We start from the raw sequence: 27,823 nt of genomic DNA, 5'->3' as shown, positions 1-27,823 counted from the left end.
TTATTTATACATATTAAGGTATATTTTATAAGAAGGCATAGTTGTCTTACATGATATCAACATCAAAGCAATTCCATATTATCATTATAGAACCTCAAATCATCTTCAGTAAAATCCACAGGAATTGATCCTGTAGATAACTGATCTCATAGATTTAAAAGTAGAATGGGTTTCAGAGGCCATCTATTCAAATTCCCTCATTTTACCTAAAGGAAAACTGTGGAGTCCAGATAGGTAAAGTACCTTGCCCAAATAAGGATAAGAAAGAGGATTTGAATCTCATTTGTATGGCTTCAAAATCTTATTTATTTCCATTGTCCTATACCTCCCTGAAAAATGAGCCACATTAAAAAAGAAAGAAAGAAAAAAAGTAGCCAAGAAGTGCCTATTACCCAGTGTGTGACATGTGTCTGGAATGGACAGCCAATTGGGTTAGTTGTTCAGCATGTATTTTTCAATAGAAATTATAACTGTATACTAATATGAGCCTGAACTTCTGAATCTGAACAGAAGACTGGGGTGGATTACATTTGGAAAATCATATGAAGTATTTTTAAAGATTCTACATTTCTCAAGTCTTTAACTCAAAAAATATCCCAATGATCCTATTGGTCTGTAAACCAAAGAACATTATGGGGGACAGCTGGGTGGCTCAGTGATTGAGAGTCAGGCCAGAGATGGGTGTCCTAAGTTCAAACTGGTCTGTCTGTACCATCGTAAAGGATAAACTACCAGAAAAAAGAATAAAGAAGTACTAGTGACAGAGTCATAGCAACAATTAGCCATAACAGACTTAAAATCGTAGACCTCCATTGTGTGACCCTGGGCAAGTCACTTAACCCCCTTGCCTAGACCTTACTGCTCTTCTGCCTTGGAGCCAATTCACAGTATTGACTCTAAGATGGTTTAAAAATGTAAGAGTTTAAAAACAAAAGAACATTATGGTTTCAAAAGGATCAAAATCAAAATTTTGATCAAAAGAATCAAAATAACCACAATGACAACAGAGAGATATATTTTGAGTGGGGGACAAAAAAGGGGACAGGGTATAGGAGACAGTTTAGTGTATATGTGAGAGGTAGCACATGGAGAAGTAGAGAGAGAGAACTAGCATCAAATCCAGAAAGATGTAGGTTTCTGCCCTCTTATTCTGTCCTAACTCCAGCTATATGATTGAGATCATGTTGATTAACTGCTGGACACTCTAGGTTACTAAGACTATAAATCACAGAGAAAATGCTGATCTCTGTTGGTGGTGGGAATTTCCTAAACAATTGTCAATGCAGTGAATAATCAGAATTCCAAAGGAGATGATGATGAAGTTGCTACCCACTGGGACAAACAATATGGGACTTTATTGATCTTGATTGTGTATATAGGGTGTCCCAAAAGTCTTGTTAATTGAAAAATAATTCAAATTAACTATTCTCTTTACCAATGAAATCATATGTCAATTCTGTCTTAATTTATACCTGACCAGAAAAGTTGATATACAGCCTAAGTGGTATATTGGTGTTTCCAAGAAAGAAAGAAAGAAAGAAAGAAAGAAAGAAAGAAAGAAAGAAAGAAAGAAAGAAAGAAAGAAAGAAAGAAAGAAAGAAAGAAAGAAAGAAAGAAAGAAAGAAAGAAAGAAAGAAAGAAAGAAAGAAAGAAAGAAAGAAAGAAAGAAAGAAAGAAAGAAAGAAAGAAAGAAAGAAAGAAAGAAAGAAAGGAAGGAAGGAAGGAAGGAAGGAAGGAAGGAAGGAAGGAAGGAAGGAAGGAAGGAAGGAAGGAAGGAAGGAAAAAGAAAAAAACCTTTCTTTGTGTTGAGAGAGTTCCTCTACAAAATATTTAAGGAAAGATCTCCACACACATCTGCATGAGATTAGTAGCAGATCTAAGCCTGAGCATATACATAATCCAAGCATAGTTTCTGGTGGGACAACAGTGGCTTAGAGAACAAAAATATTCTGATTTCAACATTCATCATACTATGGAGGTAATCCTGAATCCCTGAGGGGTTGTGGCAATTGAACAAAAGTTCCACTGAGTATGACCAAGCTGGAAAGACTTATTTTGGATCTTGGAAACAGATTGTCTTGGCTGCCTAAGGACCAATCTAGCAAAGTATGGCAATATATGTTAACTGAGAACCAGACAGGCTAAAGTCATTAAATTAAATGTTGATAGGAACATGGAGAAGCAGGCCAAATATTGCATTGCTAGAGCAGCTGTGCATTTTTATTTAAAAAACAAGATGGAAATTTACATAAAGAGCTGTAAAGTTGTTCATGCCCATTGACCTAGGGATTCCATTACTAAGGTGACACCCTAAGGCCATTATTGAGAGGGCAAAAAGCTGTGCCTGTATGAAATTATTCATGGAAGCTTTGTTTGTTATGACAGAATAACTGGAAATAAAACAAATGCAGCGAATGGGAGAAATGGCTGAATAAATTGTGGTATTTTAATGTAATGGATTGTTTTATGTTGTTTTTTTCTGTTTCTTTTGTTACAAGGCATGGCTCTCTGGAGAGGCACTGGGGAAGGGCACATCTGGAAATTAATAAGCAACAAATACAGAAATAAAAATATTCATATTTTTGCACGTATAAGAATTAAACAAGGCAAGGAAGCACAGACAACCTAGGATCTAATGACCCTGATCCTGATATATCATAGCAAAAAAGAATGGTAGAGCAGGAAAAAGGCATCTCATCTGCCTTTTGTGAATAAGTTAGCACCTTCTGTCTGTCTGTCTTTTGGGGCAGCTAGGTGAGGCAGTGGTCAGAATGTTGGGCTTACAGTCAAGAAGTCCTGAGTTCAGATCTGGCCTCAGATACTTACTAGCTATGTGACCCTAAGCAAGTCATTTAACCTGTTTGCCTCAGTTTTCTCATCTATCAAATGGAGATACTAGTAGTGCCTACCTCCCAGTACTGCTGTGAGATTATTACTATCATATTATCAAATGAGTTCATCACTGTGAAACACTTAGTACAAATACCTGGAATAGAAGGCACTAAATAAATACTAGTGATTGAGTATTTATTTCAAAGGTTTTCTCTTTCTGTCCTTTTCTTTCTTCTTTTTTTTTAAGTAAATAAGGGAGGGAGGAAAAAGAGAAGAAAATGGATTGGAAATTGAACAAACAAAAACTTCATTTCCAAAAGTCAGTGCCTTCATCTCAGTATTGCCCTTTGGCAATGCCTTCAATTCTGACTTCCTTAAGTCTTGAACCTCTTCAAGTATATCATCACCATGACATATTTTATAAAATTGTTACAGGATTTTAGAAAGATCTGACCAATAAAGGATAAAATTAAGCATTTTGCCTTTTATTTAATTTCAGATCCCATACGTGATCATTATTATGCAACCTAGTCTCTTTCTCTCTCTTGACAAGTATGGCCATGTTAGACTGAGAAACAAAACCATTCCACTTACACCTTATCTATGCACATTCACTAACAGAATTCTACCCTTGCAAGGAGCAAAGTTTGAAGTATTTTCCTACTAATTGCTAAGCAATCTTGTATATTTCTCTCTGCTTCCTAGTTTTACTTTCCTCTGCTATCCATGAACCTATCAATAGGATTTTGATTCATCCTCTCCCCTGCCACAAACTTTATGATTTTCTGTGGATTAAGCAAACTAGAAAACTAATTTTTTAGAATTATATGATAATAAAATTATTATTAAGTCTAAATAAAATCTATGAGGCATCTGCTTTGTGCCATTTGTTTTTGACTATTGAGACCTTTTCACTTCCTTTTAGATTGATGGCTTTCTCCTGGGGAGTGGGGGGATGTGAAGGTTGCTAGAAGTCTCTAAGAGCCCTTTTGGATGTAAACATTATTTGCTTCTCTATATAAATTGTGAATAACTGATAAAGACAAAATATTAATTGCTTTGAAAATATAAAGTGCTTTAAAATGATGTTAACTATAAGTGATATAATTCACAAAATTATTTTTAAATCCCCTAGATCAAAAGAGAAAAAAATAGTATCCTTTTCCCAAAAATCAAAACCAAATAGATCTTTCATATCAAACAAATTGTAGCTATTCTTTAGGATAGTTCTTGTTAATGAAAGTCTAACTGACTTTTTAAAAATAGGCTTTCTTAAGTAGCTATGCTTTTGTGAAGAATAGAAATTTAAATGTAAGTATTTCTCTTAAAAAAGAAAACTTACTTATCTGGATTTATAAACAGATGATCAAAAACTATATCCTATAGGTTAAAGGAAATTTGTCACCTGCTCCTTCTGTGACTGACATCAATGGACACCTGAGGAAATATTCCAAGGACATGGTTACTACCAACTTTTGTAGTAACAAGTGATTTATCCCAACTCTCTTTTTAATAATTAATTCTGAAGTCATTGAAAACAGACAGATCCTGACTTTGAAATGTGTATTCTACCAAAGAGCTCATAATTTATCACCAAGAACTTTGTAAGTGCTCTTAATATTTTTTTCCAGGATAGATAATGAATTGCCAATACAGATGATTGGATTTGAGGTTCCTTTTTACTTTCTCTTCTTCAGCTTAATCCAGATACCATCATGTGGCCGAAGAATCAGCTCTCCCATTAGGCCAAGTTCTTCTCTTTTTTGAATGGATTCAACCCAGTACCGTCTCAGCACCCAAGAAATGACAGTCTTTTCTTCCATCACTGCAAACTTCTGACCTTAAAATTCAATAGACATAAGACTATGTTAAAGTTTACTCAGAGACAGAGATTTCCATGACTTCCCATGATCTTAGATATATGTCTAAAATGTCTTTCCCTTCCTCTCATATTCTGTTGACCCCAAACACCTCATTCAACTCAGTAATCATTTTAAAAGTGAATTATTTATTTATTTGTTACATTAAAATATCCAAGTAACTCCAGTACTATTAGGGGTAAAGAAGAGCCCATCACCATTGTAAAAAAAGTTTAAGAAAATAGTAAAGCAATATGACCCAAACTATGTGGATTTTGACATCATTTACATGAACTTTTGACCAAAAGAGAAAAGCAAAAGCTCATTACAGAAACAAACCAGAACAGCTGACTGGCCTGAGACAGATCCCAACTGGGAGGTAAATTCCTTTGCTGGGTACAGAGAATTGGTTAGGGCACAAGAAGTCATAATCCAAACAATGAAGGACTACTCTCAGAAACTAGGGACATGGTCCAAATTTGAAAGAATCAGGCAGGAAGTGGGAGAGACACCATCCACTTTCCTGGTCAGAATTATTGATTTGACAGAAAGATGGATAGGTTTGGATATTTGTAGAGACAGGGACGTTAGCCATATGAGAAGACAATTTGTGAAGAACTGCATGCCCTGTGGTCTGGGATTATTTTAGGTCTAACTGCCCCCATTGGGATGAAATGCTGTTAAATGAACTTAGATGTGTAGCTACTTCTGTTTATCTGAATGGTAAAGATAAACAAGAGGATGAAAGGAATAAGATAATACAGGACTTAAAAAGAGAGGTTAAAGAACTGAAACAAAAATTGAACAAAACAGAGTTGCAGGAAAAAAAACAGTAGCAGTGGTTAGGGAGTTTAGACCATCCAGATGAGCCTATAACTCACCAAGAGGGTTCAACAACCAAGCCCCTTGTTATTACTTATGTGGGAGGCAAGGTCACATGATGAGGGATTGCTGTTCGTGGGGACAGGGGTTTAAGCAACTTTAGAAGTTATGGTAGAAATTTTAGGGGAAAACCAAGGCAGAGGTTTCAATGGATACCAGGATAATAGCTATAGAAACTTTGGATATATTAACAATTACAATAGTGCATATCAATATAGAATTACCCAAACTAATACAATAGGTATTTACAAGGCTCAACACAGACAAGCCCCAGACACGGAGACTATGCAGAATTATATCAAATCAGGAACTAGACCTAAATATTCACAAGTAGTCAATGGTAATCCCTAGAAGGGAGATTTACAGAAGGGACCACATAGAGCAATAGATGTGTTAAAAAGTTTTTTTTGAGGGGAGTGGAACTAACTGTATACAAAATGGGTTTTTGGAAACAGAGAGTTTAGTGACTTTGCAAAATGAAACAAGAGAAGAAAATAATGACATAGTGAGTGAAGGACAGGAAGAGGAATTTAGTTTTCCTTATCCTAATGTATTAGCACCTGTGATCCTGGTCCACTCCCCAAGAAACAGGAACCCTATGTCACCTAAAAGTGGGAGGCCATCTCTATGACTGTATGTTAGACACAGGGGCTGGGAAATTCTGTTGCAAAAATCTCCTGATGAGTATAAAGCAGTGGGAACTATGCAGGTTGTGGGTGTATCAGGGAAATCCCAAGTAGGGAAGAAGTTACCATCAAGACTGGTATCTCTAGAACCTCTAAGTATGGAACATTCATTTTTATTAATGCCAAACCCCCCAATGAATCTTGTAGGTAGAGATCTTTTATGCAAACTTAGGGCAACAATTGTGTATACCCCAACTGGAGATATATCCCTGTAACTACCTGAGGAATCTTTGAACTTATTCCCAGTATTGTTTTTAGATACAGAAGGAGAAGTGAATCATATCTATCAGATACCAGAGGATATCCTAGGGGATATCTCAGAAGATTTATGTGTACATAGTTCTACTGATGTGGGATTATTAAAATCAGCAGTCCCTGTTAAAATTGTCACTAAAGAAGGTCCACCCCCATCTATTCAACAATACCCACTGAGTAAAGAGATCATTGAAGGGATAACTCCAATTAGAGTCCCTACCACAGTAAGAGATAATAGTGTACTGTATCTCAGAATATAATAATCCAATGTTGCCTGTAAAGAAGCCCAAGCTAGATGCCAATGGCAAAACTGTGTATAGCTTTGTCCAAGACCTTAGCTCAATGTTCCATCCAAGGCAGTCTGACAGTCTGACAGGATTCACACGCCTGTTACTAATTTACCAAACCCCAATATTTATTTTACCCCTAACAATTCATATTATGTGTAAGGTGCTTTGCTAGAAGGTATAGATCCAAAGACAAAAACAAAATGGGAGAAAGGGGAATAGATATTTATTAAGTACCTCCCATGTACCAAACCTTGTGCTAAGGACTTTTTACAAGTATTATCTCATTTGATGATCATCACAACAACCCTAGAAGGTAGGTGCTATTTGTTGTTGTTTAGTCATTCAATTGTGTCCAATTCTTTGTGAGGTTTTCTTGACAAAGATACCAGAGTGGTTTGCCATTTCTTCCTCAAGTTTTATTAGGTAGGGGTTAAATGACTTGCCAAGGGTCACACAGCTAATAAATTAAATTCTGAGGTCGTATTTGAATACTGGTTGTTCTTTCTTTATATAATATAAATAAAAATAATATAGTATAATATATAATAAATACAATACAACCTATCTTGATATGAAGATAAAAGAAGATATAATACTAAATTAACAAAATAAGTTATATTATATTATATATTATAACACATAACTACATTGTGCAAGTTTTTACTTAAAATAATTTAACAAAAACTTAAAATAACTTAATTAGTATATTTATTAAATTAATAAAATAACAGTAAATGGTTATAAATATAGGCATCCCAAAAGTCTTGATGCAGCTTCAAGCTTTTAGGTTAAAGTTGAACAAGGAGTTTGGGGATACCTTGTATTTAGAGTTGATTATTATGACTTGGAGAGGAGCTATGCATTTATTTAATGTCCATCTCTTCCTTTTACTAATGTTGAATGAACTATGTTTCCTTGTTTTCAGACCTTCTGCAATTACTCATCCTCCCTAATCTGTACCCATAATTATGTCAATATAAGAACTATTGCTGGGAGCTACTAGGTGACTCAGTAAATTGAGATCCAGGCATAGAAATGGGAGGTCCTGGATTCAAATCTGTCCTCAGATTCTTCCTAACTGTACAATCCTGGACAAGTCGCTTAAGCCCTGTTGCCCAGCCCTTACCAGTCTTCTGCCTTGGAACCAATATAGAGTATTGATTCTAAGATGGAAAATAAGATTTAAAAAAAAAAAAGAAATATTGCTGGACCTTCTTCCACAAATACTCTTTTCCAACAGACTAGAAATCTCAACTTGAAAGACTTTTCTTATGGAAAAACAATGTTTTTGTGGTATTCTGTGCTTCCCCATGTCCCCACATCAGTAGCACACACTACCCCAATTTTTTCTTCCCCCCAAAGCTCTGTTATCGTTAATAAAGGATGGTTTCCTTTCCAAAGTAATTAAGAACAATTTAGAAGAAATCCACAAAGAATTGATCCAACCATTCTGGAAGGCAATTTGGAACTATGCCCAAAGGGCTTTAAAAGACTATCTGCCCTTTGATCCAGCCATACCATTGCTGAGTTTGTACCCCAAAGAAATAATAATGGAAAATACTTGTACAAAAATATTTATAGCTATGCTCTTTGTGGTGGCAAAAAATTGGAAAATGAGGGGATGTTTTTCGATTGGGGAATGGCTGAACAAATTGTGGTATCTGTTGGTGATGGAATACTATTGTGCTCAAAGGAATAATGAACTGGAGGAATTCTATGTGAACTGGAATGACCTCCAGGAATTGATGCAGAGTGAAGGGAGCAGAACCAGGAGAACTTTATACACAGAGACTGATCCACTGTGGCACATGTATGGCACAAATGTAATGGACTTCTCTATTAGCAGCAATGCAATGATCCAAGACAATTCTGAGGGACTTATGAGAAAGAACACTACCTATACCTAGAGAAAGAACTGTGGGAGTAGAAACATAGAAGAAAAACAACTGCTTGATCACATGGGTTGATGAAGATATGAATTGGGATGTAGATTCTAAACAATCACCCTAATGCAAATATTAATAATATGATAATAGGTCTTGATAAATGACACATGTAAAACCCAGGGGAATTGCTCATTGACTAAGGGGGGAAGGTGGGAGGAAGGAAGAGAAAGAACATGAATCATGTAACCATGGAAAAATATTCTAAATTAATTAAATAAACATTTAAAAAAAGAAGAAACCCACAAAGCCTGACATCTACCACTGCTATTGCTACTGCTACTGCTTCTACTGTAAAAAGATAATGGAGAGATGCCCTGTGGGATAGATGAAATTGGAGACCTGGGTTTGGCTTTACTAGACATACAGGTATCCCCCTATGGGACAGACATTAAAGATGGATGTTACTCTGTTTAAGGCCAGTGATTCAAGTTGACATGATATAGCAGCTGTGTCTGAAAGGATGAATCGCCTCAAGGAGAGAAGATTGGCATTTTTCTAGGAATTTGGCTTTACTTAGCACCCTGAGGTGAATATCCTCTGACACAGACTTGCTTGGAAGAAAGGGAATGGCAGGTGATTGAGACTTAGCTTGGCTCAATCGAAAGTAAACCCTCTCTCCCCAAACCCTGCAAATGTCCTCTTTCTTATACCCTAATAGTTAGATCTTACTGCTATAACTTCTTTATAAATTGGGTTATTGAAGTGATGAAGAGTAAATTGGATCAGGAAAGTGGGTAATAGGAATCCCTAGCTACCACCCCAATGGCCAACTATCATCTGTACTCAGCCATGGCCAAGGCAATGTGAAGATTCTCTCTAATCTAGATGGTTTAATAATTAAACTAATTCCTAGGCTAAGAAATCAATCAAGTCACTAGGATATTAGTAGATTTGGATTAGAGGTTTGCTGCTGACTCAGTTCAGTTCACCCTCAAGAGCAAACCCTTTCAGGTAGGATGATTTGATTGAATTCCCACAGTTAGATCTTCAAGGATTGAGGAATTAGATGGAGGATTTCACTAGCTCTTTCACAGGAATCACTTTTAGTTCAGGATTTGTTAGTAGAGTTCAGGAGCAAGGTCCAGAGCTCTCTCCCTCACAGAGATCAAGCCCCCAAAGCCCCCAACTCCAACTGTCTCCCATCAGATTCCATTGGCTCTCTCAGAATTCTTTCTCACCAACATTCCAAAGCTCTTCTCTTTTGCTTCTCTGCAATTTCACCTTGTTTGCATGTTCCTGCAAATTCCTTCCTTCACTGCTACTACTACTGCTTCTGCTACTATTGATACTACCATCCATAGCTGCTACTACCACCACCACCACCACCACCATCATTAATTAGATTGTGGATCTGGTGTTCAGATTAACAGTATTTAATATATAAAGGTAGGATCACAAAGTAATAGTATGGTGCCCAATACACAAGTTTCATTCTAATTAAGACACTGTACATACCAATACAGTTTCTGGGTCCAGCAGAAAATGGCACATAAGCATAAGGATGACGTCCATGAGAATTCTCAGGGAAGAATCGCTCAGGCTGGAAGTCCTCAGGGTCTGGAAAGTGCTTTGGATCTCGGTGCAGTGCATATGAAAAAACAATTGCTTCGGTGTCTTTTGGAACCTTGTAACCAGCTATATAGGAAAGAATTACAGACTCATGAACAGTCTACTGCCAACAGGAGCAAACTCCCCCCAGAAGAGATAATTCTCCTTTCATCCTAAACATGAGATGCTTACCAATAAAGCAATCTGAATTGAGAGTACGGGCAAAAAAAGGAACAGAAGGAAAGAGACGAAGGCTCTCTTTAATGACACAGTCCAGATACTTGAGTTTTTTCAGGTCATCCACTGTAACAGGGCGGTCTGAGTTCCCTTATTTACAAAACAAACAAAAAAATGGTAAAAAGAAAAATACTCTCAGTGAAAATGAAGAAAAATACTAAAGAAGCATAAATTTACCTAAACATAGAAGGCCAAATATTTATAGTTGAGGAATAAGATCTGGCTAATAAAATCTAAATTAGAAGTTAGTATAAGATGTTTGTTATTCATTCATCCCACTCTTCATGACCCCATTTGAGATTTTCTTGTCAAACATATTGGAGTGGTTTGCCATTTCATCCTCCAGCTTTTTTTTACATCTGAAGAAACTGAGGCAAAGAGGTGATTTGCCAGTGGTCACACAGCTAGCAAATGTCTGAGAACAGGTTTGGTTTCAGATCGTCCTAACTCTAGACCTGGCATTCTATCCACTTTGCCATCTGTTAGTATAAGATAGTTATTATGGAACACAGATGTGTACAGTAATAATTCTATTATTATTCCCACACAAACAGGGACACAAGATGCTTTATCTTTGAGACAGAAAGGCAGTAATTGTGACCAAAAACAAACTTTATGATGGCAGCAACCTCTCTCTTATCCTAAGGCTGTCTGTTGGTAGCTAAAAAAGTCTTCAGGGCCAGATATTCTTCAGCCATCTTATATTGCAGTTGTATGGCCAATAATGTTGGAGGAAGGGAGAGAAGGGAAATAGTCGAAGTCTCTTTGTAGCACAATAATATTGCAGCCCTGGGGGTTCCAGTAGAAGCATAGGCACATAAGCCAACTTTATACTCCTGTGTCAACTCATAAGTGAACAAATCCAACATACCAAAGACTTCATCCAGCTCATTGTCTACTTTGCGCTGGGCTTCTGGATGGGAACCCAGCAAGTAGATGACCCAGTTCATAGCTGATGCTGTGGTATCATGACCCTAAGGATAAAAATTTAAAAAACAATGGTGGAGAAATGAGGGTGAGAAACAAGAAATGGAACCACAAAACTGTCCTGTAATATTATTTCAGGATGATTATGACAAGGAAAAGAATACAATATAGTTAAATGCAGAAAACAGAAACAACTCAATATTTTAATTTAGATCAGTCTTTTAAGAAGAGGTAGCTCTCCTTCTCCCCAATGCCACCTCCTCCAACATGTGCCCTTGATTCTGTCCCATCCCCTCTGTCTTCTCTAGCAGACCTCTTCCACTCTTATCCTGTCTGATTAATCTTTAACCTTTCCCTAGCTAATGGCTTCTCCCCTGATGCCTACAAACTTCGCCAATTCCCTACCATTCTTTATAACCCTTAGCCACACTATGCTCTACTCTGTATATTACACTCTATTTCTCCTATATATATTCCTGAGTTCAACTCTTAGAAAGAAGAGACTTACTCAATGCTTCCGCTTCATATCCTTTCACACATTTCTCAAGAGTTTGTAATCTGGCTTCACACTTCCTCATTCAATTAAAATTGTTTTCTACAAAGTTACCAATGAAAAACAGCCAGATATGAGAGCCTTTTCTCAATCCCCATTCTCCTTTACCTGTATGCCACACATCTGACATTACTGGCCTCCTAAAATGTTCTTTCTTCCCTGGGATTATATTCTCCCTCTATCCATCTGACAGTTCCTTCTTAGTCTTTCACTGGAGTGTCATCAATATCACACTGGCCAGCAACTACTTTCAGAATGAATAAAGAGGGACAATTGGACACATAGGGAGGAACTTTTAATTTCCTGGGGGGGGGGAGATTATTTTATAAACCTAAGATAATATGATATGTCTCTGATTAAGGAAAAAGACCAAGGTCAATTCTTTCTCTCCTTTTTGGATAAATGAGTCATTTGGGGATTTAAATAGCTTATTGCTGTAAAAGAGGAAGATTGTTAGGCATATGATGAAACCATTTGGAATCTGCTTAGTCAAACTATATCTGTTCTCCATTTCTTCTGTAATTGTACACAACTAAGTTTAAGTCTTTTCTGCATATTTTACATAGCTTCTATTCCTTGACCAAAGAACATCTCAGAACTCATAAGAGGAACAACCATATCTGGTTCCTTTTCAACTTGTTGAGGGAAGGCATTTCCACATTATATACTTTAATATGCTTTTCTGAATTTGGAAGGAGAATTGATCTAAGACAGAATGTCGATATATATATATATATATATATGTTATATAACATATATAAATGTATTATGTATTATTATATATAAATATATATGATATATGTATATATTATATAAAACATACATACACATGTGTATATATTTATATATCTATATAATAGAATCTATTTATTATATACAGGTTTCCCTTCCACATTGCAGGGGGGAGATGGGGGTAGGGGGAGCAGTGCTTCTGTGATGCTGAACCAGAGAAGAAATTCAGATTTTTTATTTTTCTTTTATGGATTGTTCAGAATACCTTATTGTAAAATTTGGGTTAAGTATTTTGGTATAGGCTTTATGTCCTTCAGTGTTATAGTATCTCTATATTTCTAGCCCTTGTGTGTTGTCTGCTGCCTTCTGGGTTCTTTTTTGCAAACTTTAACTTTTTACTTACTTTAACTTAAAAAATAAATCATGGATATTTGTGGTATTAAAATATAAAATATATTGTTATTATATAATTATATATATTATGCATTTATTAGTTTCTAAACCTTTTCTGTGTTGTCTGCTGGCCTTTCCCTGCCATCTACCACTTCCACAAAACACCCCCCCCCCCACCAAAATTCCATTTAATTTCTCATGCCAACCTAGAATATATTGAAACTGTGATGGGGAAAGATGCAATGTGGAAGGGTTACCTGTATATATTTATATATAATATATTTGTCATATATTTCTATATGTTACAAGGTTAACCTATATCAAGGGCTCATGTCCCTTTTTTTGTAAAGAAGCAAATGAATGGGGAAATTTGTTTTTTTTTAATCTAATAAAATATATTCTTTATACTAGTGGCAAAAGGAACTCAAGAAAAATGTGGTTATGATGTTGGAATAATAAATATATAATAAATAATCAAACATATAGGCTAAGAATCTCCCCAATCATGTCTGAAAAGTCCCATGTTATGATAGCTTACTTCAAACATAAAAGTATCAACTTCTTCTCGAATGTCCTGATGACTTAATGCATTCCCATCTTCATCAGTTGTATTTAAAAGCAAGTCTAGAAAAGCCCGCCGCTTGATGGTTTTTGGTTTTAAGTCATCTTCCTTCTGTTCCTCATTTTCCTTCATTTTTTTGACTCGTTCACTAATAACCTTGATATTGGAAGGGGGGAAAATAAACAACTTGTGTTTTCATACATTCTGCAATTTAACAGTATTCCTGCAGAAAGAGCAATGGCTCTAGGACACCTTGGAGAGGAGCATCTGGTAACCCTTCTTTAGAGATCCTTTTTAAAAACCAAACATTTAGGTCTCATCACTAGCATTTATCATTTTCCCCAACAAGAGGTTACAGCCCTAATATATTGTTAATTTAATCCAACATGGGTTATTGAGTGCCAGAAATGTGCCAGGAACTGGGCATACAAAGACAAGGAAAAAAAAAAGATCCCTTGGTCTCTGTCTTCAGAAACTTTTTTATACCAAGAGAGAAAGGATAAACATTATAATGGAAATATTAATGTGACTCAATAAAAAGCAAATGTAATATAGTCCAAAGTGCACAAACCTTGAAATCTACATTCAGTTTTGGCCCTGATACCTCATAACTCAATTGACTCTCTGTACCTCAGTTTCTGCATTTGTAGAGGACCAATAATAATAATACTATATATCTCATAGGATTGTTGTGGGGAAAACACTTTGTAAATCTTAAAATTTTCCCTCAAATAAGCATTCACATGTGTGCAATAATAATAATGATCAAGACTAGCCCTAAGCAGAAAGGAAAAGTGGCATTTCTGTCCCTTCTTGGTGTAGGTAAAGGATGATGGGAGCCAAAACTGCATTCAGACTTAGTTGACATGTCAACTTGTTTTAATGAACAGTTTTTTCACTCTTTTTTATTCTTTGTTTTAAGGGTCACTGGAAAGGAAGAAATCTATTTCTATGAAGATGACATAAAAATAAAAAATTTAAAAACAACCTTAAAGTTCATTAATCTTCCTCTAGACTCTGTCCTTGACCTTTATGGACTTCAATATCTTGCCTTCTTTACTGATGGCTTATCCTGGAACTTTCCTCAGCACCTGGGGCCACCTTGTCCAACCTTCCAATTGCCCACCCTGCAATATGCCTTCATGAGACCTATTCCTTCTCCCATTTGGTGAGTTCTTCCTTGATCTTCCATTTTACCCTGATTGTGATTTTCTGGACTTTCAAACCTCACCTCAAATCTTCCCTATGACACACACTCTCTCCATCTCTCCACCTCTCCAACTCTCTCTGACTCTCTCTCTCTGACTCTCTCTCTCTCTCTCTCTCTCTCTCTCTCTCTCTCTCTCTCTCTCTGGCTTTCTCTCTCTCTGCCTCTCTCTCTGTCTCTGTCTCTGTGTGTCTCTCTCTCTCTGTCTCTCTCTCTCTCTGTTTCTCTGTTTCTGTCTCTGTCTCTCTCTGTCTCTCTCTCTCTGCCTCTTTCTCTCTCTCTATCTGTCTTTCTCTGTATCTCTGTCTCTCCCTCTCTCCATTTTCTGTGTTGATTTACTAACCCCCTTAGAAAATGTTACTCAAAAGCAGAGACTGTCTTTCTTTCTGCTTGTATTTGTGTTCCAAAGTTAGCACAGTACCCAGCACATAGTAGCTATTTAATAAATTATTATTCCTTCCCCCTTCCTTATTTCTTTTCTTTCTTCCTTCTTTCATTTCCTTCTTTTCTTTCCTTCTATTCATTTCCTTCCTTTCTTCCTTCTTTGAAATGATTATTTCTAGGAACAGTTAGTAGGATAATATTACATAACAAGTTTCTTTCAAGCAGTTAAGATTAATTGTTTTACAATATGATATCTATTAATTGGATATCTAGTTAGCTGCTCTAGTAATAGTAAAATAAGTGAAAGAAACCATCAGCAAATTAAATACATAAAAAGGTAGATTTATACAAAACATAAATCAAGATGGCAACTGCTTACTTTAGATAAGAATTCACAATAAAATTTCTCTACATGCCTCTCCCATGGCATTTAAAATCCCTGGGATTTGATATAACACTTCTTCTTCCCCCTCCAAAAATAGACTACATTCAACTTTTCAGATCTATACATTTTATATGAAGTGAAATACACTCAAAAGATATCATTATTGAGAGGCAGTAAAGTGGCACAGTAGATAGAGTGATGGGCTTGAAGTCAGGAAGGCCTGAATTCAAATCCAGCCTTATCCACTTACTAGCTCTGTGACCCTCAGCAAGTCACTCCACCTTGTTTGCCTCGGGAGAACAAAAAAAGATGTCACTATATCTCTTTTATTTTTTTAGCTGGCATCAACCAGCTATTTCATTCTGGAACTTATATATTTTATCACATAGCACAACATAACAAGAAAATCCAAGCTCTATTACCTCTGAAATGTCTATCTATATTCATCCCTGTAGAACACCTTAATCTGAATGTCAGCTATCTTATTTTCTCCATCATTATTCTATTTCATTTTTATCATTTCCTGTAGGATTCAGGATGCTATCAAAATGGGTTAGTGGGGGTAGAGAAGGAGCATACTTTGTCTGTGAAATCATGTAGGATCTTTAGCCTCTTCCTATGTTCCCATCCTTCTTTAAACATAAGAAACCACAGGTCAAGCCAAAGCCAAGGCATCTTCATTCTACGAATTATTATATTAGTCATCCTATAATAAAGAATAAAAAAGAATTTTTTAATTGATAAAGATGAGATTAGAATAAAATCTAACCATAATCTTTCAAAGTAGCACCCATTTGATACTATCATCATAATTCCTTATATATCCTGAACATTAGATGTCTTTTAGCCTTATATTTATTAAACCAAGGATAAATATAGATAGAACATCAGACCAGGCATTAGGAAGACCTTATTTCAAATCCAGCCTTAAACTAGCTGGGTGGCCCTGGGGAATTCACTCATCTGAAAAATGGGGATAATAGCAATACCTACTTCCCAAGGTTGCTGTGAGGATCAAATGAGATAACATTTATAAAGTGTTTTTCAAATGTTAAAGTGGTATATAAATGTTAGCTATAATAGTAATTATTATATTAAACTCATCATTAGTTCAAACCACTTGGAAGGAAGCTACTCCATAGAATGGAATATTTTGGGGGCACCAGATCCATTAATGAAGCCAGTTTATTTTAAATCAAATTGTTTATAATTAGAACTTGCTATTTAAAAAGCCTTTATTGGGGGCAGCTGGGTAACTCAGTGGATTGAGAGCAAGGTCTAGAGACAGGAGGTCCTAGGTTCAAATCTGGCCTCAGACACTTCCCAGCTGTGTGACCCTGGGAAAGTCACTTGACCCCCATTGCCTAGACCTTCCCATTCTTCTGCCTTGGAACCAATACACAGTATTGATTCCAAGATGGAAGGTAAGGGTTTTTTGTTGTTTTATTTAAAGCTTTTATCATATTTGTTGAATTTTTTGTTTTTATTTATAAAAGTTGTGTTAATAACAATAGAATCTCCCAAGATTGTTGTTAGGATCAGATGTACAGAAAGAGTTTTGCAAAAAATTAAGCATGTCAGCCAGCATTGTTATTATTATTGTCTCATTCTTTTTATCTTTTTCAAAAGGGTAAAAATAAAAATGGTTGAGACAAGTTACTGTTGTAATTATCACTGTCATCCTCCTCTTATTCCTCCTCTTCCTCATTGTCCTATTCTCATCTTTTTCCAATGAAGCTCTTGCCCTAAAACAAGTCACTATCTTGCTATTATTCTTATTGTTAATGCTCTGTAGACTATTTCACAAGAAGCTAAAATAATTGATTTCTGTAGTTGAATGAAAGAATTAGGATAAGAGGTCAGCTTCCATTTGACTCATTGGAGGCATATTCAGTATAAATGCTGGAGCAAATAGATCATGGAGGCAATGGGCACCGCATCCTGTTCCCATGTGACTTTGATCCCCTCTCCTATATCTCTTTACTTTGGAAGTTTTTCATTCCATGTAGCTTGATGGCAACAAGCATGTGGAATAGCGACCTCAATTAGAAATATTGATCTTGGCTTAGAGATGGGAGGTCGTGCATTCAAATCTGACCTCAGATTTTCCCTAGCTATATGGTCCTGGGTAATATCTTCTCTCCCATTGCAACTGCTCTTTTGCCTTAGAACCAATATACAGTATTGATTCTAAGACAAAAGGTAAGGGTTAAAAAAAGAAAGAAACATTGCTCTTAAATTTGAATGGATTAATGTTATGGTTGACCAATTGTGGTCAACCTCTAAGCATATAATTATCTTCCAAGGTGTCTGTTATCAAGGATATTTTGGGATCTCAAATTATAGTATGGGGATTTGTTATCTGTCAGTCCATGAAAGACTGATAGCTTCCAATATAAAATTCTAGCCAGCAAGTCATGTCTTGCTAAGTATCTAATAGTTACTAAATTATTATAGCCTACAGTGATACATAATATCAAAACATCATTTCTATTATTTCTGGATAGAATAGACAACAATCACTAAGTTCCATCTATGTAAGCATCACCCTTTTATGATTTCTAGAATCAATGATCTGATCTTGAATTGCCATCAGGAACACTTGTACTTCCACAAACAATTTTATATGACTCAGACCTTTATTTTCCATATCTTTATTGATAGTGTTGGCTGTGTTCATATGAATGCTACCCAAGAAGGGCATTCTGATTACTTCCTTTATTTTTAGCCAGAGGAGAACCACTTTCAGATAGACTTAACAAAGCCAATGGCATGTACCAGTTGAGAGACTTTTCAGTTAAGAAATACCTGCCTGTTCTTTTGAATATTTTACGTGCATATCGTGTGTTCTCAAACAATCTATCGATACTATTCCTTTTTGATTGAAGAAGAATTAATCTTTCTAGAGCTGCCTTAGAATAAGGAGCTCTGGGTTTCTTGATATTGTATAGATTTTTATAAGAATATTTTTCAGATCCTCTCCAAATCTGCTAATGTCTGCATTTTAACATTCTCAAGTTATGCATTAAGGTTAGTATCCCTTTATATTCATCCTCCTGAGTATTGTTGTTATTTTTATCATTACTAATGAAATCATAACCAATGTTATTCATTTGGTTCTTGGTCTACATGTAGAGGAGTAAATGTCAAAATCTATTGATCTGATAGAAATAAATAAAACATCTTCATTTACATGGAAACAAACATAAAACTAACTTTTACAGTAAACATTTTTATACATTAATTACATAGAATTATTGCATGTATGTGTGTGTATGCCTTTTATTTATTTATTTTTTAAAATAAAACCCTTATCTTCCGTCTTGGAGTCAATACTGTGTATTGGTTCCAAGGCAGAAGAGTGGTAAGGGCTAGGCAATGGGGGTTAGGTGACTTGCCCAGGGTCACACAGCTGGGAAGTATCTGAGGCCAGATTTGAACCTAGGACCTCCTATCTCTAGGCCTGGCTCTCAATTCATTGAGCCACCCAGCTGTCCCCTGTGTGTATGCCTTTTAAACAGATCTTACTTTAGAGTTGTGGCTGACAGTTCAGTCAATAAATGATGTAATCCTAAAACAGAGTTAAGATGAAAAAAATACTTCTGTCATTAACTGACCAACCTGAGCATCTACAAGTTTATTCACTTTGAAGCAGAGTTCATGAGAATCTTTGGACAGGTGATATGAGGCAGAGAAAAAGAGCTGGAGTAAGACTTAATGTAAGAAGCTGGATCAAGATCTTCAACCTGTCTGACTTCATAGGTTAATGTATTTAGAGCAGAAGGGACCTTATATCATCTAGAACAATTCCTTCATTTTATAGCTAAGGAAACTGGTGTGAGGGCCAAGATTCAAGTACAGTTCCCCTGAGGCTATTTTTCTCACAACAGTCATTGCCTCTTTTGCTCTAGAGACACTGGCAGATTTGAGAATACAAGAAAAATTGAGATACTCTTCTGCTGCCATGTCAGCCCCAATCCCATTATAGCTACCACCATTAAAGAGACTTACTAGTAGTAATTCATCTGTTAACCTTCATATATTTTCCTGGATTCAATGAATTAATTACGGCCCTGAATAGGATTTAGATGGACTCTGTCACATCCCACTTTGCTAAGCAGGTACTCAAAGGAGACTGTGAATGCCAAGAATAATGACCATTCAGTAGGAACTCAAGCCACTCACTATGACATTCATTTATCTAGGGCAAGGGAACAGTAATAATGGTAAACAGAAATAAGAAGCTATCCATTCTGTAAGGGTTATGGATAAAACTTATTTCTTGAAACACCATAGAATCAGGGAACCAAAGAAATTGGAAGCTGGCTGGAAACCTAGAAGTCATTTAGTCTTACTCCCTTCATTTTCCAAGTGAGGTAACTACTGGCTGAATATTCTAAGCAATGTGCCATAGGTCAGTCAGCTAATTAGTGACAGAATGGTCATTGAACCCATGTATTCCATCTGATGCCACGACCCATGCCCCTTCTATTCTTTATATCATGTCTTACATTGCAAAATGGCCTTCTCTGTAAAATTCTGGACAAGTTATTGTATCATGTTATAAAGCCAAATATGCTCCTGGAAGTTTTGGTGTCTATAGATTTTTGAGGTAAAAAGAAAATAACATCTAATAAAAATGAAAGAACCATTTTGGAGGTACTCATTTTATTGGTACAATGAACTATCAATGAAGAAGCTTTCTCTACCAATGAATGTTAGCATCTGTTCTTCAACAAATAGCCTTAGAAATTTGCTTGAGAAACTGAAGTTAATATGATTTGATCCCATAGGTCAGAAGCAGGACTTGCCTTAGATCTTCCTGACTTCAAGGTCTTCTACCCACCTCACTTATTTCCAAATGATCCATTCATTTTACCAACTAGGAATCTTTTAAATGAATTACCTTTGTAGTCAAGTAGAGAGCTAGTTGACCCAGTGGATAGGGCACTCAGTCTGGAACCAGGAAGATGAGTTTAGATTTAGCCTGGTCTTCCTAAGATTTTTATCCCACTTCTTACCTTCGAGCTACACCATGAACAAAGACTCATTTAACAGAGCCAGGGGAAGGAGAAAATACTCCAAGCTCAACTTCCATCAGTGAGGAGAAATCATTTGTTCCATCCTTTGGCAACCCAGAAAAGTCTGTTTCTTTTCCCCCTTGACTTCTCCTTAATTGAATATGCTTTCTGAGGTTTCCTCCTTGACCTTCTTCTACCCCAGAAGTTCTTAACTTGAGCTTATGAACTTTGAAAAATGTACATTTTGATGAACACATTTCAATATAATTGGTTTATTTGTAATCGCATATTTTTATTTATGCCTTTTAAAACATTATCCTCATAATGATCCCCCTGATTTTACCAGACTGCCAGAGAAGAGGTCCCCATGACACATATCCCCTATCATATCTCCTCATTCCCTTGCTGAAATCATCCACTCCTCTAACTTCAACTATCCCTTCCAAGCAGATGACTTTCCAATTTATGTTCTCTTCATATATTCAGTTGCCTGTTTTATAGTTTTATCTAGGTGCTCAACAACACCATAAACCTGTTATTTCTAAAATCAAAATTACAATTCCCTAAAACCTCTCTCCCTCAACAATTCCATTTCTGTTGAGAGCTCCACCATCCTCCAGTCACCCAGGTCTATAACCTTGGAATCATCAGGTATTTTCCCATTCATCTCATGTATCCAATCAGCTGCCAAGTACTATTGATTTAATGTCTGATGTATCATTTGTGTCTATCTGTCCCTTTCACTCCCACTGTCATAACCATAACAGAACACAAGAACCCAAACCAGTACTTCCCTGGAAGGTTCTCTAGCTAGAAAGAATTTAATTCCTTGGGCATAACCTTTGAGAACCCAGGGTTACCGCTTCTCCAGATGGAAACGTTGAAGGAATTTTTTTTTGGTGGGGGTTCATAATCGTAAACATAATACATTCTTCAGAGGGGAAAAAGGAGATACCAGAAACTTGGGTAATTTCATATACTAATGCATGTTTACTTAAAAATTAAACTATTAATTTAACATATCAGTATATTAAGTGCCTGTAAAAATCATAGGAAATGTCACATACATGATTAAAGTATTATTGACTGGCACTAACTTTAAAAAACCTAAATAAACAATAATCCTTTGAAAGTTCAAAGATCTCTATTTACCTAAAAACTGAGCGGACATACTCAGAATCACCATTGACCTGGGCACCAATATTTTTACCCATAGCAGTTTCTAGAAAAATGGAAGACAAAAGTCTGAGTTAGATTCATGAGAACATCTGTTGATTGGGCAAGGTAGGAAGGGGTTGGAGATTTACCATTTTAAAATATTTTATTATGTTGATTTGTTTTTCAATTGTTCACCCTCTTCCATATTCTATTCTCTTCCTTTCTTTCTTTAACCATTCTACTCTCTTTTCTTCCTCCTCGCCTTCTCTGTTTCAACTTTTCATTGGTTCTTCTTTCCCTATCCTACTGTTCTCCTAGGAGGAGATGGAAGCTAGGGAGGGGTTCCCAAATGAGTTAGTCCTCAGGGTCCAGTTCTAAGCCTTGCTAATGCTAGTTTCGGGGATCTAGGCTTTTCTTCCAATTGTTATACTACTTCTGAATATGATCACCATAATTAAACAAAAATGAGGACTTACCACAGATTATGTCTAAGGCACAAAGCGTAATATCCATAAAACAGTTAAAGGCTTCTTGGTCAACATGTTTTTCAAGTTTATTAACTAATACATTCGCCTGTTCATTCATAACATCTAGGAATTCTTCCAGAATTGTGAAATGAAAGGTTGGGGTGAGCATTTTTCTCCGGGAACGCCACTTGTTTCCAGTACTTGAAGTTTGTTTTGAATAAGAAGAAGAGGGAAACGCAAAAAATAAATAAATAAATCTGAGACATCTAAAAAAATTTTTTTGATCTGAAGTTCAAATTTGGGGAAATGGAAATAATCTATATCGATTCTTAAATATTTTGTAAGAATTGCAATGGTCAGTCACAATAAATATATTTTATAATATGGATGCATAAGATTCTGATTATAATACAATACTAAATGATTCTCAAGCCTGCAGAAATCTAACGTTTCATTGTCTCACCAACAGCATAGTTCTGTATTCTCTGCCTTTGATTTCTATCCATCCTTAAGAGTCTTGTCCCCCGGCTGCAAAATCCATGAAGCTTCTTTCCCTGATTTCCTTCCCCTTTTAATATCATCAAGTACCTGGTTTTGTACCTTTCTAAAAAACTTCATAGTTATTATGTATCAAAATTCTTGATGGTTGTTTCTTTAACTCTACTAGACTCTAAACTCCATAAAGGCAGAGAAGTATCCTGTAAAATTTGCATCTAATTCAGTACCTAACACAGGGCTTTGTACACCATGGGCACTTAATAAATGTCTGTTGAATTTTAATATGCTATTAATCTATGGAAAATTGCAACTTAAATCTGTTCCCATAAATTCCCATTTAAAAGGCTACTTAATTTAAGGAAAAAAGTATTTGCAATATCAAAAGCCCCAAACACATCATAATCTATATTCATATCTATAGAATTAGACAATATATATGGAGTGTGGATGTTTTTAACATAGTTGTAGCATTTCATTGTATACTTGAGTTTCAGAGGTTCCATATATGATCACAAGTATTGTCTTCATTTCATCAAATAGAAATAGTATTTAAAAACTTTTAAGGGACATAGGGATGCCTTCTGAAATCTCCAATTGTCAAAAGAAATAGGATGGCATCTTTATTTCAGCATACCTTGTAAGGAGTCCTAGGCCAAGCCAGGGTTCCAGGAACTTGTAAAAGTAGGATTTATCTATTTGCCTTGAACTTGATAAAAGTACCTTAAGGGAAGAAAAAGAAAAATGTATGCTTGGAAAGAGTGTGATATATCAAGAAGACCTAAATACAAAATCTCTCTCTTTTTTTAAACTTAATTTCTTTTTTCTGTTCTTTTCTTTTTTATTCAAACTCTCTCTTACAGTAGCTGTGTGACCAAAGACATTTCACTTCTCATTGCTCCCAGGAAATTTTGTAAAACTATAAAGGGCAGAGGGGCTCTTCTACAATAGGCAACCGAAGGAATTTCTAAACCCCAAATTCTTAATATCAATGAAGTCATAGGCATAAAGCAATAATAAACATAGACATACACATATGTTTCTATGCATTATACATATGTGTGCGTTTCTGTATATACACATGTAGATAAATAGATGGAAAGGCAGAAAGATTATTTGATCCTTCTTACAATTGATTTTAGCCAAACCTGTGACTCCTGGTGTATGAGTCCTTCTCCTAGTATAAGATCATAACTGTGAGTTTATATATAATCTTGAAGAGTTGCCTTTGGCACTAGAGGGTAAGTGACTTTCTGAGAGTCACAAGTCAGTATGAATCAGAGGTAGGATATCTATAGATATTAAATTTAATTATTTTGAAAGACAAGTCTTTGGTTAAGGAAGTGTGAGTCCCTATTTAGAACTTTATGATATTCAATGTTATAAAATAAAAAGTGTTTTATAATATGAATCTTATCAATGTCTATTTTAGATGGCTCTTAGACAACCTCTGCTGAGTAAAACTTCTTTGGACATTCCTACTAAGAAGTCAAAAAGGATTCCAGCAACACACTCTGTGATCAGAAAAGAGAGTTTAGTCAGAGGAACTAGAGAAAGGAAAGGAGGAGCTTTTTGTTTAAGTGTTTGATTATAGCCACATAAAACATGGACCCTAAATGAGCAAAGACAAACATTTTACCAGCTTGGTGCTTTAAGGGGGCTGAGATAAATGTTAAAAAAAAAAGTTTTGTTTTTTAAGGTTTCCAGAATTAAAACCAAGAGATGGGACAATCATGATGAATGAAAAGACAAAAAAAGCAATGGATAGGCAAGCTCAAAATACATTGGTGCTCCAGAAATGCTAAGAGAAAGAGGAAGACTCCTGTGTGTTAGCTCCTCAATATGGAAAGCAGTGCAGAAGAGGAAAGGGACCACCACAAAGACCAAAACAATAATAATCAATCAATACTCACATATAAATAGAACTACAAGATCTAGAAATCATTTTCTTTACTACAACCCCCTGAGGGAAAGAGTACAAAGATAAAGAGAAAAAAATGGAAGTTAAGAGGTTAAGTAAAAGAAGGGAGAGATCCAGACAATTCCTGACTCTGGAAAATTCAAATCACAAGGCTCAGGTGAATTCTAGATTCAGTTCTCAGAACTGGCAGAGAAGATTTATGAGCCCCTATGAGTGATTTCAAGGATCCAGGAATACAGGAAAATACAATGGAACTGGAGAAGGGGAAATAGTCTAGGAATTTCAAAAAAAAAAAGAAGAAGAAGAGAACAAAGTCTGCAAAACCCTAGGCCAGTGAGCTCCATTCCAATTCCTAGTAAATTTCTGGAAAATATTATTATAGAGGTAGACAATAAACCACCAGAAAAGGATCCTGAGGGGCTTCTGCAAGAACACATTATACTATTCCCCAAAGCATAAGAACTACAAATAACTAAAGGAAAGATTTCTTGAGACAATAATAAAAAAAAAGGAAAGTAGATCAAAACAACTCTGAAATTTGATGAACACTCAGCAAACTGGAAAAGTTGACAAAAGAGAAGAATATTTGTAATAGTCAATGTTGTAGAAGCAACAAGACAAGTAGATTTTATGGATTTTTTTGAGTGTATTCCAAAGAGTGGTACTCACTTGCCTCCTTAAAGCTAGGAGACCAACCAGTAGTTTATCTGTAATTGTCTTGGAGGAATTGTGAATTGGTCCATCCATTCTGAAAAGCAGTTTGGACTTATATGGGGGGGAAATCACCCAAATGTCTATAGCCTTTGACCCAGATATCTCAGAGCTAGGCTATACCCAAAGGAGGTAAAAGGCAGAAAGGGCCGAAATTCACTAAAATGTTTATTGATAGTAGAAACTATGTACAAACAAGATACAGAAAGGATGATTTAGGAATATTCTGATAGTCTTATGATGAAGGGAGACTGGGAACAGCTTCTTGCAGAAAATAGGAATTTAGCTAAGTTTTGGAGGAAGTCACAGAAGAAAATAGAAGAGAAGTGGGGGGAAGATAATTGTCTACAAATATCTGAAGGGCTGCCAAATGGAAGACTGACATTCTTCTTACCTCTCAGGGAGAGAAAGTGGCAAAGAGATAGATTTAAGCTTAATATAAAGAAAAATTTCCTAAAAATTAATGAAGACCCAAAGTAGAGACTTCTCCTCATTTTAGGTCTTCAAGCTTTATGAGACTAGACAATTATTTCTTGGATGTTTTATAGAAGGAATTCTGGGTAGTGGGTATTGACTGAACTAGATCAAAGATTGCAACATTTTTTGTTTACAAAAAGAAGCCTTTGGCAATCTCAGAATGACGTTAGATATATCGATTCACAATGGAAGCCAATTATATTGAAATAGTTATTTTTTTCAACACCTTTTCAGTATTCTTATACTTTACTCCCCTCAACATAGTCTCACAATCCAAAGCACTGGGCTCCTAACTCCATACATCTTGAATGAATATCCCTCCATGTCTGGAATTTTCTTACTTCTCTTTTCTTCCTCCTGGCTTCCTTCAGAGCCCAGCTAAAACCCATCAAGAAGTCTGTTCTGGTTCCTCTTAATGCTAGTACCAGACCTTCAAGATTATTTCTAATTTATTACATATGCATAATATATTATATGTTATATATAATATTATATATTTTTATTTTAATACTATATAACATAATTTATCATATACTATGTATTAGGAAATATTTTAGATCTTGTTTGTACATAGATGTTTGTGTGTTATCTACCTGTTAGATTGTGAGCTCCTTGAGAGCAGGAATTGGTTTTTTGTTTGTTTTCTGGACATCTTTAGTATTTAGCAAAATGCCTAAATACAGGGGATTTATTTAACTTTATAAATTCTCAGACCACAGGTTAAGAATACCTGGATTACATAATCCCTTCCTGTTTTGAGATTCTGTGACTCATAGTTTGTAGCTCAGAGATGAGATTAGAACCCTGGCCCTCCCCTACTCCAAATATAACACCCTGTCTTATATGCTTTGTTCCATAAAGAAGAAAGAAGGAGCCAGCTAGGTGGCTCAGTGGATTAAGAGCCAATCTTAGAGATAGGAGGTCCTGGGTTCAAATCAGACATTTCCCAGCTGTGTGACTCTGGGAAAGTCACTTAACCCCCACTGCCTAACCTTTAATGTTCTTCTGCCCTGAAACTAATACACAATATTGATTCTAAAATGGAAAGTAAGGGTTTAAAAATGACTAGGGGATACTGTTTCATCATAGAAGATGGAGAACAGTCTCTATTTGGGAGACAGTATTTTCAAATATGGCTCTTCTGGTTTAAGTGAGTTGGGAAAGAGTATTCCATTAATCATTCCATTGTCTGTTCATAAGTTTAATTCGCTGCATTTGTATGTAGAGAAAAGTGAGCTTCTGAGAAATCAAGCTAGGGTTACATGGGATTTAAATTATTTAGTCTCTACTTCCTTATCCTCATTCTGCCATACTCTCTACAAGGCTACTTTTCTATATATTAAAAAAAAAATACTTCCTATTTTCTCCTCCATCTGACTCTGAACTCCTTAAAATTGGTCAGGCACTACAGATGAACCGGGAGGACCTGAATTCAAATCAAGTCTCAGACATTTTCTAGTTGTGTGACCATGGGCAAATTATTTAACTTCAGTCTTTTCATCTCTAAAATGAGAATAATAATTAGCACCAACCTCCCAGAGTGCTTGTGAGGATAAAGATATCTGTAAGGTGCTTAGAACAGTGCCATCATAATAGATGCTTAATTAGTGTTTATTAATTGCAAATAATAATAGCAAAAGAATTATTTAAATATGAGTTTTAGGGGGAAATATAAAATATTAATAATTAGTTAGATTTTGTGTTATATTAAATAGTTAACACATTATTATAAATATTAAATGTGTGAATAGTTAATTATAATTATATTATATAGTTACATATATAAATTATAAATGTATTATGCATCATATATAAATATAGTAGTTAAATTATGTTACTAAAATTATTATACCAAAATAATTAATATAATATTAATAAATAATGTATAAGGTTTG

The 27,823-nt window shown here is 35.6% G+C and overlaps 1 protein-coding gene across 1 annotated transcript in view; it reads right to left on the bottom strand.

The window, feature by feature from the left end:
* Window positions 1–1,603: 1,603 nt before the first annotated feature.
* Window positions 1,604–27,823, bottom strand: part of LOC100014017 (cytochrome P450 4V2) — a 33,865-nt gene continuing 7,645 nt past the window's right edge. The window contains exons 3-11 of the mRNA XM_001368331.4: window positions 23,457–23,542; window positions 22,334–22,524; window positions 21,852–21,921; window positions 16,258–16,384; window positions 13,679–13,858; window positions 11,407–11,509; window positions 10,491–10,625; window positions 10,206–10,385; window positions 1,604–4,672 (exon numbers count right to left, since the gene is read on the bottom strand). Coding sequence (XP_001368368.1) covers window positions 4,512–4,672; window positions 10,206–10,385; window positions 10,491–10,625; window positions 11,407–11,509; window positions 13,679–13,858; window positions 16,258–16,384; window positions 21,852–21,921; window positions 22,334–22,524; window positions 23,457–23,542 — 1,233 coding nt within the window. The 3' untranslated portion in view covers window positions 1,604–4,511. The remainder of the gene's footprint in view (window positions 4,673–10,205; window positions 10,386–10,490; window positions 10,626–11,406; window positions 11,510–13,678; window positions 13,859–16,257; window positions 16,385–21,851; window positions 21,922–22,333; window positions 22,525–23,456; window positions 23,543–27,823) is intronic.

This window comes from Monodelphis domestica, chromosome 6 (genome assembly GCF_027887165.1).
Source record: "Monodelphis domestica isolate mMonDom1 chromosome 6, mMonDom1.pri, whole genome shotgun sequence".
NCBI classification, from domain to species: domain Eukaryota; kingdom Metazoa; phylum Chordata; class Mammalia; order Didelphimorphia; family Didelphidae; genus Monodelphis; species Monodelphis domestica.
This window is presented reverse-complemented; position numbering and strand designations above follow the sequence as displayed.